Here is an 18,802-nt window from a genome sequence, read left to right on the forward strand (position 1 = left end):
AGGTTACCAACAAGTAATACATGACATGATTTAACATTTCCTGGTTTGTTCCACACCTTCAAACATACCAGGTTATGTCTAGCAGAGAGCCAATATTTGGCTATATGACATGCTTGATTAGCAAAAAAACTGAAATTACATCAAACCTCCAGTATCTGTGAGGATGGAGGTTCTATTTAAGGTAAACATTCAAAAGGAGAACTCAACACTGTTATAGTTAATGAAAATCTGGACAAAAAACTTTTGTTCTTTACAGAACAACAGTGTCCACAAGCTGGAAGAAAATTCAAGAAAGTCCAAAATTCTACAACCTTGAACTGCTTCAGTGACACTGTTTTACACCACAGTGATACACACTCTGAGCTTCAGAAGGTTGAAAATGACTTGTTTATTTTTGGGATGTGTCTCCCTTATATACCATTTTACACAGGCCAATCTGATTGGTGACACAAAGGCAAACCTCTTCACTCACACTGGTCAGACCAGAAGGACATGAAGAAGTCCCTTCTAGGAAAAGGAATTAAAAACATAGGTACAGTTTACAAAAACATTTCTCCTGTTTACAGAAAATTCCCTGAGAAAAGAATTTCAGAAAACCAAAACACCTCAGGCACGAACCACGGGTTCACCTCAGGATATCTACAATAACTGAAATAAAAACTTGATGAAACCATGTAGACAATATTCACCTTTGAAGTCCCCAGCAAGACACAGGTGCAACCTCTTGCCATTGAATTCCGACCTCAAGTCAAGTACTTTGAAACATCTATTTGATCACCATAACCAATCTGATGGAAAAAGAATTATTCTGAGGCAAATAACATCCATCTACCACAAAATTGATTTGAATTTCAGCATGGATGTCCTCCCTCTGTTTTGTTAAATGGCTCTCAAAAATAATTCAATAAAAGAAGCTTTTGCAAACACATTAAGGAGAAAGGTTATCTGTTGTAGGCTGTTTGTGGGGTTTTTTTGTAATAGAATTTTCAAGATGAATTTCTGGCTGTACATTTTGAATTCTAAGCTAATATCTTTTCTTGACACTCAAGTAGTCTGGAGAAAGAGGAGCAAGAGACTCAACTGGAGATAAATTAACTGCTAACTGCTGAAACTGCTGATTTTCTGTAACTAATTTCTCATCACTGTCCATAACCAATCAAGGTTGCATTATTTAAGTAAACAACATATTCAGCACTGTTGAATCTCAATAGCAATATTTTATGCAATACTGTCAGGCTATTTTTACAAACTCCAAGAGTAAGTGGTAAATAATGTAAACTTGCATTTTTTATTATTTCAGTCATAGGGGGAAAACTTTTGACTTTTTTCATAACTGACATTAAAAAAGATCAACAATCTTCACAAGATATGCATTTATGTCAGAAATACTATTCAGAGACAACTAAACAAGTTAATGTTGCTATGATGTAGTTAGTATGAAAGAAAGCAAGCCTTTACAAAAGGTATTTTAATTATATTTTTTTAAATTCTAATTTTTTGTTTTTAAATTTACCTACCTTTTTGGTATTAAGATTTATGTTTTGAAAAATAGGCTTTCTAAATTAAACTTGGTTACTAATACTGGAAATCCATAGAAAACTCAACCTAGTGAGAACTTTTCTCTAAAATCTGGAAGGAAAAAAAAAAAAAGTGAAAACACATTTGGTATTTAATAAGGAAACCCAGAAACTTTCTTAAACTAGTGGTCAGATTTATTGCTATTTTAGAGATGCTTCATATTTGGTTTTCTGTGTTCTAGTTCTTAGAACAGATCTATGCAAACACTTTCAAACCTCATTTACCTGGCCAAGCTGTGCCATATAAGATCAAGAAGTGACAGAAAGGGAACCAATCCTACTATCTCCAGATTATGGACAAAGTCTGCTGTTGTTCTACTCAGTGATTGAACCAAGACTCAAAGACACATTCTCCTACATGAACAGTCTGTAATCTCTCATAAAACCTGATTTCTCCTGGACGGAAAGCCTGTAAGGACTCTCATGTGAAAAATGTTCTACCTGTAACAGCCTGGGAAGACCTCAGAATTGTTATATGCAGTTTAAAATGTTTGTCATTGAATGAGCTTTAACAGTCCCAATATGTAGGATGAATGAGTAAACAGTGGGAAAAAGAGACACTCTGAAAGCAAGCATAAGTGCTGGACACCCATCACAAGCGTAAACTACTAAGACACAATAAACTAAAGGCTAATGGCTACAATATATTTGAAGAAATGATATTTCAATCATGCTGTAATTTAAATAGATATATAATGCCAAAATAGTCAAATACACAGAAATTATCTGCTTTTAAATTAAACATATTGTAAATGTGGACAAGGAGAAAATAACGTAATAAAACTCATACACAGAGCAAACACCAACCTATTAGTTGTTAAACTGTCTGCAGTACTGGACAAAGCAATGTTAATTAAATTTTGAAAGAAAATACTTTATATAGCCAAAAGTATAACTTTCAAGAAACTGTGTTATTACCAGGAACAAGCAATTATTTTAGGATCATTAAAGAACTGAACTAAAATAATTTAAAAAGGCAAAGAAAGTACATTTGCTTTAGTTTGCCTTCTGATTTGCGGAGGACTACAAATACAAGTATGTAGATGTTCAGAGGCATTTATAGGAATAGGTTACAGAACTTTGGAACACCTATTGGCCAACATCTCAATCTCTCTCTCTGTCAGTTGCTTCAGTGAAATCCCTTTCTCTATGGCAGCACTGAGAAGATCTTTATCAGGACTTAACAAAAAGGTTAAGGGAACCTTGACATAATGGTCTTGGCCATAATGAACATACTATCTGCAAGCAGAGGCAAAAAAAAAAATAATAATTCAGAAATGTCATAGGATCTAAACCACGGCTAAATCATGGCTAAAGCTTGAACCATAAATTACACCAGGGTGGGAAGGTGTATAGAAGATAACTTAAAGATAAGGATATTCCAGAATCTAAGACACAGAACAGAGTCTAGAGCAAAAAGAGGCAGGGCTAAAGTAAAGGTCAGGTAGATTAAGCAAAATTCTAAACTGCAGTGAAAGTACAGGTAAGTAGGAAGATACAGTTGTCTATTTGGTGTTAACATCCACATCCTTCTTGCTCATCAGTACCACAGATCATCATAAATTTCTAGTGAAGACAAAGCAAAGCAAAGACAATAACTAAACCATTAAGCTACAGCAGTGGTAAGAGCTAAAATAGCAGGATGTTTTTCCCCTTAACTGAGATGAAGATGGATCCCAATTTCAGTGGAGCCACAAGTAAAGCAGTGCAGTCTCCAAACTGACTGTGAACCATTGAAAAAACTGAGCAAATTTTTCTGCCTTTTTACACGGAACAATGTAGTCTCAAGAAACAGTGAGTTTGACAAATACTTCATTTTTTGACAGCACAGACAATCTCTCCAGTGGTTCAGAAGCAGGAATACTTTGTTGAAGAATCCTGAATCTTCCCAGGCAAACTTGCCACAATAGACTCAGTTTTGCAAGTTAGTACACGTTTTTGCAAACAATTCAACTTGGAGTACATTCAATCCATCTATCAAGGTAGTCTGTTTCTACCTCACCCATATATAGTTCAGTTTTCCCAATGGAACTTACCACATCCACAAATTTCTCTCAAGTAGCCCAAATCAAAAGAATTTTTTAGAGTATTCTATGCTCCAAATACAGACTTGAGTCAGTACTTTTTTTTTCTACTTTTTTCAGTTTCCATTTGGACTCAAGCAAAAGTGAAGCTGTTCTAGTTCAAATTCAAACAAAGTCTGATAGCTGACTCTCCCACTGAAACAGACTGCACTGGAAAACAGGATATAAAAATCAGAGAGGTGATATAACAGGGTAGGCCTGCAACAAAGTGTCATAACCAGTGAAAGATGCACCCGTTACTTCCTTATTCCTGCAGGCATCCACCTCATCCCCAGCAGAACAAGTAAATTTTTTCTTAAGACTTCTTAATCTGGAATTTGAGCTGTGGAGGTGGTGGTAGCCCGGCAGCACTCACAAGAACACAAACTGTGCCAGCACTGAATCAGGGTAGAGAAAAATCATAGCAGTGAGATAAAATTCCTGTAACTTTTACTCTCAGATAATTCTGTATCTCCAGAGTAGTCTAAAACTACCCCAATACATGACAGCAAAAGGCACCCCAGGGGTGCCTCTGGCAGACAGAGCTGGAGGCATCCTAACAACTTGCCTTAGGCAGAATAGCCCAGAGCTCTTCCCAAGGAAGAAACAAAAATCAACGGTATGGCCAAGCCTTCCCCATTAAGTGAAGAAATCTTTGGGGATATCATTTTCCCACTGGACAGATTCTCGGATAACATTTGCAAAACCCTTTAATACAAAAATTGCATCTCAGCCCAAGTCACAGAGTAAAGGTAAGGGCTGCATGAACACACTCTGTAGATCTCAGCTGGTGAAATCGACCCCACACTAAAGGAGTCTCTGCAGAGGCACAAAACCTATTAGTTAAACTGCTCTTTTGAACTGGCATCCCAAAATAGTACCACAGAAAGAGATCTGTTTTGAAGAAAAAAATTCTAAAATAGCAGACAGTATCCAGCTCAAGTAAAGAAAAATAAAAATAAAGAATCTAGCCTATATTTCTTCTTGGGTTTTCACTTGCTTCCCTCACCCATCCTAATAAATGTGGAAAAAAAACACATACAAAGAGAACACAGGCATTATGTTAAACAACAAAATCAACGGTTACATGTCAACTTTACACCAACCCATCATGATTGCAGAAGTTTAAAAAGGTAACGATGAACCTGATATTTACTTAGATTTATTAAGATATTAATCTTAGCCTTCTCATTGTTATAGGCCCATGCATAAAACACCAGTCTCCTATTTAACTTCATTTTGTAGGTGAGAAACTAAGCTCTTACCAGGTTATTCAACAGCTTTCATGTGGGCAGACACAAATTATTTTTTTAACATTCTTACTCATTTTTTCAGAAAAAATCCATCACCTAGTTGTAAGAAATAGCATATATTCAATATCAATTCTCTAAAAATTACACTTTACCAGTCCTCAACATAGCACAGGAACAACAAAAAAGATCAGCAGCCATTAAGATATTGCAGCAAACCACATTTATTCTGCAGGTTTTAGATCAGTCTGAAACATGTAGTGCAACAATTGCGTTGGATGTTTAGTTCAAAACTTTGATACCTATTTAAAATAATTAATTGCAAATTTATTTGCTACTTCCCCACATAAATTTTACTTGTGTTAACAATGTCACCAATCAGTGGGCATCTGTGAATGTGCACATATATGTGTTTGTGTATGTATACATACAATGCCAAACTTAAAACACATTTTATTAAATATTTTCTTGATTTTTATGGCCTGTTAGCAGCAGCTATACAGATATTTTACCTGTTACATGGTTTTGAAATAGAACAAGTGTTTCTGTAGTCCTTAGAACCAATAAAAATACACAGACCATTTTCTTTATGGATATATTCACTTCAATGCACAAAACTCTTCCACTGCTCTATTTATTCCATTAGTGTAGTGGCTTAAATGATGCATGAGGCTTTCAGCAGTGAATGTCATTCTTAAGGTCCCAATAAAAAGATAAACAATATAAGAACCATAACTCAATACTGAGAAATTCTGCAAATAAAAGTATAACTGTATATAGTACATTCAAATCCAGCCTGACAGGAAATAAACCAATTTCTCCTGCTGGCATTAGGCCCCAATTCAAATCAGCATTTAAGAATGTGTTTATTAACATTAAGCACCAGCTTTAATCAATACAATTTGAGTTCAGGTTGATATGCTTTCTTGAGACAAGGCTTCAATGATTAGAAGAGGCTCAATTACAAAGTGAAGGTAGCAAAACAGTCAATAGTGCACTGGGAAAATGAAAATCTACAAACCTGTTTCCATTTTAACAACTGGTCAAATAAGGTAGGTGCAGAGTCTGAAAGACTAGACTTGCTTTGTCAGTGCTACATTCCAGAATAATAAATGCTACTATAAAATATTTGAGTTTGATCTCATTTTCTCTGTGCTTCCTAGCAGAGTTGCCAGATACATTATTTGAGTCACTTGTCCAATTTCTTCAATCAAACAAATTATTTTTCCAATTAAGCTGCTCAATGTAATCAAGAATAGAAGTAAATGATGTGAGAAATATTGCAGCACCTGTGACTACCAAAAGTAGAAGAGAGAATAAGTGAGCATACTGCTTCTGTGCTTCCTCTCTCCTGCTCTAAGAGATCCGGCCAATTCCAATCAAACATTAAAGGCATCAGTAAGTTCTTAAAAGGCTGGTGAAAATCTGTGGCAGTGTGACTAGTGAGACCGCAAAAGGGACAGCAGCAAAAACAAGCAGATGCTCTTATTAATGCCTCCCTTGAAGAAAAGGTGCCATGTGAGCTCATTAGTGCTCTGGTCTGTTGGTCCTGCTGCTTAACCAGACAGCAACCACAACACCTGAAAACAGCCTCAGCACAGCAGTGCCTTTTGCCCATACAGGTGTTATGGAACAAAGTAAAATCAGCAATCCCAAGGGATATGTGAAGATTAAAATCTACAAAACAAATGAATCTAATTTCATTCCTTGAACAGGTTTTGTTTTGAAAAGCAGTGCTGAATTTTAAATTTAAGGAACTCTGGGCCTAAAAATCAAAGTAGTTGTACTCTTCTACATCACTATCCTCAGGAACTGCTACCTACATACTCAGAAGGCAGCAAGCAATGCTGATCTCTCAACCCTGGGACCAGCCCTCACACTCAGAGGAGCAGTGGTAAAGCTGTAGGACAAGCATTTTTCCCTGCAATCAGAATACTAGTTACCTTTGTCTTCATGGTAAAAAAAAGGGGTAAATCTCTTACGCTATTTAGGATTTAGCACTTAATTGAGTGTGCTGCTACCATTTAGATTTGTTTGTGTGGGGATCATTTTTTCATAAAGGAATTAATTTCTCATTTAAATACTAAATATTCTTGGGAGGTCAGCAACTTTGCTAGCACCAAGCAAGCTCTATCCAAAGAGCAATAGAAAAGCCTGCCTTTGTCACCCTGAGCTGAGCAAGGCCTGTTTAGAAAAGTATTTCACCCCACTGAGACGGTGCTATTCTTCCAATTCATGTACCCATTAGACATTGCTTTGAAGACTTTTCTTTGTCCTCCTCAATAGTCTCATTAATTAGGTGTCATAATCAGATGTACACCCTAGAGACACAGTTTCAAGATAAAAGAATGAATACATTGTCTCATCTACTACTATTTCTATCCCTTCTACTATTTCTCTCCCTTTTGATTCTTTCACATGATGCCTCGTCAGAAGACAATTCTATGGAAACAAATACTATTTTTTTCCTTAAATAGAAACAAAACCACAAAAAACAAACAAACAAACAAAAACAACCAAAAAAATTTCAAATCAGATATTACTAGTTTTTATAGTGTTAGACAATTAATAGTATTGCAGGCCAGTAGTATGAATTTCAGAGTATATCCTGTCTTTTAAAAATATCTCTCCAGTATTTACAAGGTGGTATAAACAGAGCAAAAGCTTTGACAGTTCTTAGAATTCTGGTATCAAACAAAACCTGAAACAAACAACAACAACAAAATAGACAAAACCCTGGTGTCCTTGCACTGCACAGAAAAACTTCCAAACTTCAGGAATTCTACATAATCAGTTCAGTCTTAAATTACAACATGGGGCACACACACATATACAAAATCAATAGCATATAAACAAACTGTATTTCCTTTGCACTGTACAAACTACACACATCAAAACAGACTACTTTTGAATAGAAAATAAACATACAAATATATATCTATATATATAAAACACAAGAATATATATATATATAAGCATTACACTTCAGGCTCAGGAAATCAGCTGGAGGTTTCATGAAGTGCTCTGTTCTTCTGCAGCACTGTATTTAGTTCCTGAATCACATTTGATGGCAATTTACTATCTAGTTCCAAAGTAGTTTTGTTTGGTTTGTTTTTATTTTTCTTCAGTGTCTTATGTGGCCTTCGGTGTAATTCAGTCATCCCTGAGCCTGCATCATCCTCAGAAATCAAGTTTCGATGTGTTTTTGCATGAGTTCGCACTTTCTCCTCCTTCCTTTCCAAACACTGTGCCACAATAGATGCTTTTTCTTTCAAGTTTATTCTTTCTTCCAGAAGTTCATTATCATGATGTTCACCAAATCTTGATTTTCCAGTTTGTATTTCTATATTCTTACCAAACAAACAAAGAGAAATAAGTTTATTTACATCATATTAAAAAAATGTTTAGATTGCAATTTTGGTTCATTAGTTTCACATAAGTTTTAAAGAAAAAAAATTTACTCAAGAACTGAGACAGCAAAGTCAGTTTGAAATTACCACAATTGTCCTATTATCATTTAGTAAGCATTTTTAGTGAGCAAGTTATCAATTAGTGATACTTCTGAAATTTACATAAATCATGCACCATGCCAATGAAGGCATTTATTTTCATATAATCACAATTTGATTTTTCATTCTACCAGAGTAGACTAAATTCAGCATTATGATAAGGTTCAGATATATCACTAGTGCACAGAATGTAGTAACAAAGCTCAGTCTATTCAAACAGTTGTAACTAAAGCCTCTTATTCTTCTTTGAGACTAATAATAGTACAACTTAAATGTATCAAAGTTAGTTTCATCTGAGCTTTTCCATTATACTCACGGAGTAGATAACTAAAACAGCGCAGTTATTTTAGACAGAAGAAAAGATATTAGAAAATATGCATGCAGGACAGTTTTCAAGGATCTTATTAAAAGTAACACCCATATTGTAATAATGCGCATAATATTACCAGCTAAAAATCTTATTTATTCCTAATGAACAATCTCTAGTAAAAAAAAAAAAAAAAAAAAAAAAAAAACAACAAAACAAGCACAAATAAGTCCATTATGATTTACTGAACAGCCAGAGAGGTTTTGCAAATTAAGCCTACAATAGCTTTTTAGCATTAAATTGTCCTAAATGTTCCTTTAAAGACATAAATATTGGCAGTGAGACATTGATAATAGGAGCATCTGCATTTTATATTTATCCAGCTCTAAGGAGTTCATTATTACTGGACTACTTGTTACAGCATTGTGGTTAGAAGTTCTACGCCAAGTTTAAACCCCACTTACTTCTGTATTCCCCCTGATTTTACAAGTGTTCTTCTCCTGATGAATGGGAATTAGTGGTAAGCCTCTGATCTTTGGACTTTTAGTTATGGACTGTTTTCTTGCTTTTCCAGCAGGCGGCCATATATCTGTATGCTGAAGAGCAAAATGATTCCTTATTTTCCATGTGGAATTTCAGAAATACACAAAGTTCTTTGGTACGTAAAACTCCCTTGCAAAAAGCTATACACAACCCAATACCATGCCCTCCTCTTGTGGGAGAAAGGGAAAAATACTATGATACTTAAAATTAATAGTTTGTAAGTGCTGCACAATGCTGAGTGAAAAGAACCAAAATGTCTCTACATAATTGTCATGTATCAAACATCTTCCTTCCTTAATATTACTCTCATTATCCTCAAAAAATAGAAAATATCATCAAATGTGACATACATATTTATTTATTTCAAAATTTCAAAATTCCGCAGAAGCAAGCTTTCAGGAGTCCCAACAAAAGTTGCTGAAATAAGATAAAATTACATCAATGTGGAAGCACTTCAAAATTCTTGTTTCTTGTTGAGGTTCAAGACCAAAGTGCAGGGCACAACACTTGGGCCACAACAACCCTATAAAGTGCTATAGGCTGGGGCAAGGGGGTTGGAATGTGGCCCAGTGGAAAAGGACCTGGGATTGCTGGTCCACAGCTGCTGAACATGAGCCAGGGTGTGGCCAGGTGGCCAAGAAGGCAAGTGACATCCTGGCCTGTGTCAGCAACAGTGTGGCCAGCATGACCACACTGGGCAGGGATTGTCCCCCTGTACCCAGCACCGGTGAGGCCACACCTTGAATCCTGTGTCCAGTTCTGGGCCCTCACTACAAAAAAGGCACTGAGGTGCTGGAGAGTGTCCAGAGAAGGACAACAGAGCTGGGGAAGGGTCTGGAGCACAAGGCTTGTGAGGAGCAGCTGAGGGAGCTGGGAGTGTTTAACCTGGAGAAAAGGAGGCTCAAGGGGAACTGATGGGTCTCTACAATTGCCTGAAAGGAGGCTGCAGCCAGGTGGGGACTAGTTTCTTCTCCAAGGCAACCAGCAACAGGATGAGAGGAAATAGTCTTAAACTGCAGCAGGGAAGGTTTAGTTTGGACATTTGGAAGCGTTTCTTCCCAAAAAGGGTGACTAGGTGACTAGACATTGGAGTATCATCAGTCACCAACCCTGGAGGTGTTTAAGAAAAGACTACATGTGTCACTCAGTACCATGGCCTGATTGACAAGGTGGTATTAGGTCATAGCTTTGACTCAATGATCTCAAAGATCCCTTCCAAACTAATACTGCGATTCTCTGAAAATTTGTATTAATAATTTAGAGGAAATAATTGCTTAATCTATGACAACAACACGTGTTATCCAAAACACAGCCTACAAAAATGCAGATCTGGTTTCAACAGTAGTCTTTGCTTTAGCTTGACTGAAATAGGTCAGTTTTGGGGAAAAATGTGAAGTTTCACTCTGAAAAACAAGACTGGGAAAAGAAGGGGAGTAAAAACCATAAATTACTTACTGAACATTGCAAATTTGAGCACACGAGCTCACAGTCCTCAGGTAATGTTAATGAAAACCAGAAAGACAGATTTGAGGACAAAGTATTTCAAGACTATTTTACTGAAAAATCATCAACATGAGATTCTAGGAATCAAAGAGAATATCCAAGGCCTACAGCTAAATCAGCACAACTTTGAAGGAAACTGGCAAGCTAGGAGTGCAAATCCATGAAGCAAGTCTCCTCAAGAGACTTGTATTTAAAAAAACAGTTGTGGAGCTATGATCATACTTGCAGATGGTCTGCAGGTAAAAACGCCATTACCATTAAAAATCCATCAGAATCAGTGATTATTGACTCATGATGGCTGACTAGACATTGGAAGCCTTGGTTCCAAATTTAGAAAAATTATTTTATAAACTCATATCTTGAAGTAAAATTCTCACACATCATATGACCAGGGTGATGCAAAAGTCTGTGACAAGAGTTCTCTCCAGTGACTATTAAGAACATTTTCTTCCAATGAAATGAGAAAGTATTATCTGAAAGAGCAGCTCTTGCCAACCAAAATCAGTTTATTTTGGATCAAGATACCACAAACAAACACAATCCAGAAAGTGATGGAGAAACTTTAATCAGCTTCTGAAGAAAACTGTCTGCCTTAATTCCCAGCAAGCCTAAAGAAACCATCCCTGTCAGTTAAGCAGCCTGATTTCCCTTTTGTGCCTGTAACATTTCTTAAAATAGAAGTCTGAGAAAGTATATCAGAAATACTAGCAACGTATTAGGCCACATAAAAATGTATTTATTCATAGTTTTGACCCCTCTGTTCAACTGCACCTCATGGTAGTATAATGTGCCTCCAGCTGATCAAAGGCAAGGAAACTGGAAGGATACTACTGTGTCCATCTTCATACCAATTAATTACTTCCAACTGTATGCTATGCATGCTGTTAAGAGATTTTGCACAGAACTATTACAGATTTCAAGAATCATGCTTTTCAGGATGGTTTTGCACAGAACTAAAAGAAACATTGGTTCTACTTCAAACACTTGGTAAGTACCAGCTTGAAATGGAAGATAAATAACCTCTGGGTTAACTTGACTGCCTTTATCAAAGCATTCTTGTCACTAGATTACAGCAGTACCTACACTTTGCTATTTATATACTCTGCCCTGTTTATACTACAGGAATAAACATTATCAAAAAGGAAAACAATAGCAATAGTACAACTATCTTACTGATATTAATTACTAAAAAAGCTTTACTCTGCTTAAGCACTGAGGAGCACGGTGATATTGGTTTATGTCCCTCTTAATTGTACAAAATCATTAAATATCAATGTCTTAATACTTCAAAATCAATTTAACAGTATTTTTTAATTTCCAATCTAAGTTGTTCCATTGGCAAAGAAGATGCGCTGCCTGCAGTCTCTCTAATGTTCAAATGGAGTGATAACATATACAGTAAAAAACTAGCCTGACTTCCCTAAAGATGGTCTTAACTTGAAAACTCTAAATAGAAATAACCTCAGTTGACATTTACAGTTTTCTGGTTTAGAAATGGGATAATGTGGTAATAATTGTCTGCAGCTGTATCATACAAGACTTCTTAGAGATCTTATAGCAAGCTTTCCCAATACGAGGCATTGCATTCTTAAGATTTTCTCAGTAACTAAGTAGTAGATTGCAATAAGAACAATACACTAAATCTGTGCGTGATTAGCATATAATTTCTCATGTAGTTTATAGACTGATACTTTACTGATGTCCAGAACGCTGGTAAAAAAAAAAAAAAAAAAAAAAATCAATTTCCAGAAGAAATCAAGCCAAACCAAAAAGCCCTTTCAACATATCATTGCTAATTTGCTGCACTGTTCATTCATTGAAATAAAGTTTTTAAAACAATAGTATGAATTCATAGCAATTTTTTAATGTACATGTTTTGGGTTTTTTTCTGTTAGGAAAAATTATCCTGGACATTGAGCAATGGCTCCCAGTTCTTTATCTATATTGTCAAAGGAACATTCTACCTCTGCCTGAGCAGAATCCTAGCAGACTGCCCTTCATTGTGATTTTATGTCAAAAGGACTTCAACAGTTACCAAGCTTGCATGTGTTACTTCTGAGTTTCCTATATCAATAACCTCTGAGCCTATTTGCTGTGACGCTGCTCATGTTATGCCCATGAAATGTATGCCATCTGTTTCCATAGAAACAACAATAGTCACTTCAGTTAAGGAAGCTGAGTAAGACAAGAATTTGGAAGTCTTACTTTCAAGGCATGCATTATACTTCCAGCACTACTATCTATGAAAGTCAGATTCTGTTTTAGAAAGCCAGTAAGAAGTCTGTATTTCAACAGCCTTGTGCTCAGCCTACTTTATGCAACACAAAGCTCCCAGGTAATCATAAATCTAGCAATGCTTATTCACAGTGATATCCTGCAAAGCTCCTTGAACATCATGGGGAAAAGAAAAATCTGACACAGATACAAAATCCTGTTAAAACCTTAAACTATGTTTCAGTCTCCTGTCAGGCTGAATTCTTCCCATCTTGCTTGCTTCTACTTCTCCAATGTAAATATTAAACTCCATTTCCAAGAATGTGTTATTTGTCACTCAAGCAGACACCCTCCTTGCAATCTCATAGCAAGCAGAAGTGTGGCTAATTTAGGATAAAGCCTACCCAACACAATGAACTGTCAGTATTAATTAAGCTAACCTGGGTACCAGAGAAATAAAGCCATATTGGCACAGATCTTCAACAGGGCTAGTTCACCCCACTATGCTCTTAAACACGACACCCTTCTTTCATGACTACGTTAGCAGCATCCAAACCAGTGAGCAGAGAAATAGCATTCAGGTATTGTGGCACACAGACACACCCTTTAGGTCAGCAGGCAGAATTTCATCCACAAGAGCTTTCTGCAAAGGAAATAATTGTCCTTCTTTACCAATCTGCTCTACAACACAGTGGAGTGGAGTGGGGAGACAATGCCAGGATCCAATGTTCTTACTCTCAAAGCACTCCTAGTCTGCATGAAATAAGACACATCATTGGTATTTTTATTCCATGAAGTATTCCAGAAACTTTGGCACTGAACCTTCTATATAACACATACATATTTAATGGGATTTTCGTAACAGCAGAATAAATTACATTTTTTGATCAGATTAGTACCTGTGCCATAAAGATGCTGATCATCCAATCCATCTGCACATCTTGTCCATCACAACATATATACCTAGAACACAATACATACTTAATATGAAAAGCAATGGAGATCCTGTTGCTGTTGAATATGTTAAAGAATAGGCTTCTAAACTACTTCAAATAGTGCTTCCGTGCTGTCTATATTTATTATTAAAACTCCCAGAAAAAACAGGCATATATAAATACTTCAAATTATCACTTTATCTACTTTGAAGACAATTCTGTGTTTTATTTTAAACATGTGCACAGGATTAAAATCTGTTATCCTAACTTTATGTTTACTCTCTGGTCACAGAAGGAAGCCAGACACCTAAACCCAAGAGATGAACCAAACATATCAATTAAGAAAGATTCTTTACTTAAAAAATACAAAAATAAAATTCAATATGAAAGCAAAACAGTGTCCATTAGTTTTCAAACACTCTTATTTTGCAGTTGAATATTTTAACAAATAAGTTAACAGTGAAGTTAAACCAAGCGTGCATTTCATGTTTACCTACCACTGGTGCTTTTCAGAAAATACTGCAAGTCCCCAGCTGAAAGAAAGATTTTCAAAAATTAGTTCCATAAACAGGGACATATTCCTCAAATTGCAGAGACTAATTACCTTTATATAGTCCTTTTAATTTGAAAAAATAAAATTAAGTTGCAAAGTCAAAATGTGTACTGAAAATCCAGAATAAAGTTGTGGGTTTGAGGATGGATTTTGCTCATTTTCTCACAACTGATTCACAGTTAATGAACTTTTTGTTCTAGACAAAGGGTTATAGTGTAGCACCACAAATGACAGCTGACTACTTGCCTCATTTTTGCTGTGGTTTCTAAAAAGTGCTGGAAATAAAACTCCTTGGTAAAGAGTCCACTACAGTGCAGAAGTCACAGAGCGAAAAGAACTATACTTGTACTATAAACAAAAGGAATCATATTATTTTATAGGGATTTAATAACTGCTAGGGAAACAAAAAGGGAGTGGAGTGCACAATTAAGCCTCCAAGGTGAAACAGATGCTTCTGGAGATCCAGAAGGGACTTGGTAAGCTCTGATTTTGAAACTAGACTAAAAACTAAACTTCAAGATTAAAGAAAAAAAAAAAAAAAAAAAAAAAAAAAAACCACCAAACTGCAAAGACTCATTTACATTAACTTTTTATTCCTGTTTTGGACTAATCTCATACTCATTAAAAAAAAATTAAAAAATAAAATAAAATAAAAAAGCCACCAACATTTTCTTTAACATGGCTAAGCTTCGAAATTCACAGACCTTTTTGGGGTGTTTTGATTTGCCAACTGTAAAGGAAAAGTTCAAGCAGATCTGTTTAAAGGGTACATCCAACCTAGACTCCCTCTGGGATAAAATCCTATGTGCATTGTCTCAATATCTCAAAGCTTTGACTGAACAAGAACTGGAAACATCTGAGAAAAACAGGTGTCATTTTTCACTGCTCTTTTCCTGAGAAATAGTCACTGATGTTTGTAAAGGGCACTGTAGTCCTCAGCTAGGAGAAACATCAAAGTAACAAAGATTCTGAAAAAGGAAAATCCTCTGCTGAACAACAGGAACTGTCAGTAAGGCCCATGACTAGCTGGTTATCTTTTCTCTACTTTTACTTAGTACAAGGAAAGTGTGTCCACCAATGGCATGCAGGACATATACCACAAAACAAAGTGAGCTAGGAAAGACCATATTCACAAGAGGTAATAAATGCACTTTAAATTGCGAAAACCCAATCAATAAAGTAATTTCCTAGCACAGATTAGTTAACATGGAACATGAAAACAGATACAGGAACAGAACAAATAATATTACAGGGGATAATTTAATTCAGCATACTGCTATAGGCTTCTTGATTTTCCCGTGTTCCACAATGTTCTATGCTACCCTTTATTGATGATACTACAATACTTTTTACACACTGTTAATTTTCTTTTCTATTCTTACTTTGTTGGTGGCTTCATTTTCTTTTTCACTCCAAGATAAAGCTTCAGAGAATTGACAGGCAACACTTTTTCAGGTTTGCTAGCCTGCAAATAAAGTAAGATTTTAATTATTGTATCAGGAATGTGCCAAAGAGAAAATGCCACATGACTGATTTCACAGTTCAGTTTCTTTCATGGAGTGCACCTCTTTTCTAGCAGATCATTAAAATATTTTGTCTCTTTCTTTGCCATTAACAAAGTGTATCAATCACTCTTACAGGAAGCAGACTGATTAAGAACTTAAGGTTCACACAAAATCACAAAACTGTAACACAATTAGAATAATGAAGTTGTGGTGCTATATATGAACACAAACTCTTAAGAGAGAGGAAGATGGGATTACCCTCTGTTAAATAACTTCATCCAAAGTAAATAACATTCCAATGGAATGGTGAGAATTTTCTTCAGATCAGAGAATAGTTTGGGTTGGAAGAGATTTTAAAGATTATCGAGTTCCAACCCTCCTGCCATGAACAGGAACATCTTTTCCTAGACCAGGTTGCTCAGAGCCCCATCCAGCCTGGCCTTGAACATTTCCAGTGATGGGGCATCCACAGCTTTTCTGGGCAACCTATTCCAGTGCCTCACCACCCTCATAAATAAAGTTTTTTTCCTAATATCCAATCTAAGCCTACTCGTAATTTGAAGGCATTCCCTGTGTCCTGTTGCATTACACTCTTCTAAAACATTCCTTTCAATCTTTCTTCTAGGCTCCTTTCAGGTACTAGAAGGCCACAGGCCTCTTTTCCAGGCGGAACAAACCCAGTTCTCTCAGCCTTCCTTCATAGACTTCCTTCCTTCACCTCTCCTCTCTCTGGTAGCCTCCCTTGGATTTGCTCCAATAGGTCCATGTCCTTCCTGTGCTGGGACCCCAGAGCTGGATGCAGCCCTGCAGGTGGGGTCTCAACAGAGCAGAGGGGCAGAATCCCCTCCCTGGTCCTGCTGCCCACGGTGCTCTGGATGCAGGACACGTTTGGCTTTCTGGGCTGTGAGTGCCCATGGCTGGGTCATGTCCAGCCTCTCATCTATCACCACTCCTGAGTTCTTGGCAGGGCTGCTCTGGATCTGTTCACCTCCCAGCCTGTGCTGATATCCTTAGTTGACCCAAACAAGGTACAACACCTTGCACTTGATCTTGTTAAACCTTCTGATATTCCCATGGCCTTACTTTTCATGCTTGTCTAGGCCCTTCTGGATGGCATCCTGTCCCCCAGGTGTTATCAACCACACCCCCATCTTGATGTCATCTGAAAAATTGCTGAAGATGCCCTCAATCCCTCCTTCATTAATGTACCATTAATAAATATTTTAAGTAGCATCAGTCCCAGTAAGGAGCTCTGAGGGACACCACATCACTGATGTCCATAGGGACTCTGAGCCATTGATCACTACCCTCTGGATGTGACTATCCAGCCGCTTTCTTATCCATCTAACAATCTACTCATCAATTCCATCCCTCTCCAATTTAGAGAAAATAATATCATGAGGGAGCGTGTCAAAGGCTTTACAGTATTTCAGATAAATGGCACCTACAACTCTTCCCTTGTCTACTGACACAGTCAATTCATCACAGAAGGCCGCTAGGTTGGTCAGGCAGAAGTTGCCCCTGGTGAAGCTATGGTGACTGACTCAAACCCACAATCCCTGGTTTAGCCAGTGCTTCATCCATTAGGCCACTGGGGCTGCTAAATCAGGATGAAAAAAAGGCAAATGATGTCTTTGAACAATCCACAGACGTCTCTGCATAAAATATCCTGACTCTTATGGGACAGGGGAGGAGGAGGGCAGGGCTTTGTTCTCCCTGGTATCTTCAGAAAGGGCAGCCCAGTGAGACAGAAGCAATCCACCTGGTTTCTGGAGAACACCAGTATTGGGACTTTCAGAGGAACCTATACAGGACAAAGAAATGGGACAACAGGAATCGCATTAAATTTAACTATGATATATACAAAATCCTGCACAGGAGAAGGGAAAAACCCCTTCGGTGATAGAGAGTGGGAGGCAGTTCTGCTGACAGAGACCTGAGCATGCAGGTAGGTGCCAAGCCAGGCACAAACAGGCAGAGTATCCTAACAGAAAAGCTGGTCTCATTGCCCTGAGTTAGCAGAAGCGCATTGAGTAGGTGGAGGAGAGTGATTCTCCTACTTTCCTCATGGCTTGTGTGACTGCTTATTTTGGGTTCCTGAGAGAAAAAAGAGAATCAGTTATCTGGAGAGGGTTCAGCAGGGAGACCCACCAAGCTATCTGGGGGTTGAAGCACTTGCCCTGGAGAAGAGGCTGACTTAACAGCAGGCCCCAGAACCTACAGGGAAGTTACGAAGCAGACCAAGTGAGGCTTTTTATATTGTGAGAAGACTACACCTAAGCACAGACAAACTTTCCCCCCCATGAGGACAGTCAGGTACTGCAACAGCCTGCCCAGAAAGGTTGTGCAATCTGTCCTTGGGGTTTTCAAAGACTTTAACTGATTAAAGCCATGCACATCATGCCCTGACCTGGCTGCTATCCCTGCTGTGCACAGGAAGTTAGACAAGGATCTCCTGATGTTCCTTGCTTGCTCCTTCTCAAACAAACTACCTTTATTCAATCTACAGGAGACATACATTCACACTAGGTATGAGAACTGAATGGACTTGAAGATGAAGTGCTGAAAGGAAACAATAAATGTACACTATTACAGAGAAAAACTAATGTTTAACACAACACAAAAGCATTCCTTTAGTACTTTTAGGTCAAGTGTGTCAGCTTTCAATTTAGAAAAAAACACACCAAACAACTTAACAAATCTTATAATCCCAGTACACAAAGCTACTCTCTAGTGTTTACTGTCCCTGGATTCTCAATTTCGCATTCTGCAGCTTTCAATTTCTAACACTCCAGTGTGGGGGAAAAGAGACACTTAAGAGAGCTTAAGAAAACAACAAAACA

At 37.2% G+C, this 18,802-nt stretch overlaps 1 protein-coding gene across 3 annotated transcripts in view; it reads right to left on the bottom strand.

Moving 5' to 3' along the window:
- Positions 1–5,115: 5,115 nt before the first annotated feature.
- The window catches only part of ARAP2 (ArfGAP with RhoGAP domain, ankyrin repeat and PH domain 2), a 118,190-nt gene continuing 104,503 nt past the window's right edge, over positions 5,116–18,802 (bottom strand). For 2 of the 3 annotated variants that reach the window (XM_083861816.1, XM_083861815.1), the window contains exons 29-33: positions 15,837–15,919; positions 14,399–14,434; positions 13,866–13,929; positions 9,171–9,302; positions 5,116–8,240 (exon numbers count right to left, since the gene is read on the bottom strand). In XM_083861816.1, coding sequence (XP_083717942.1) covers positions 7,890–8,240; positions 9,171–9,302; positions 13,866–13,929; positions 14,399–14,434; positions 15,837–15,919 — 666 coding nt within the window. In that variant the 3' untranslated portion in view covers positions 5,116–7,889. Of the gene's footprint in view, positions 8,241–9,170; positions 9,303–13,865; positions 13,930–14,394; positions 14,435–15,836; positions 15,920–18,802 lie in introns of those variants that run through there. The other variant, XR_014590161.1, reaches the window with a different exon arrangement.

This window comes from Zosterops lateralis (assembly GCF_965231275.1).
Source record: "Zosterops lateralis genome assembly, chromosome: 5".
Lineage (NCBI taxonomy): Eukaryota > Metazoa > Chordata > Aves > Passeriformes > Zosteropidae > Zosterops > Zosterops lateralis.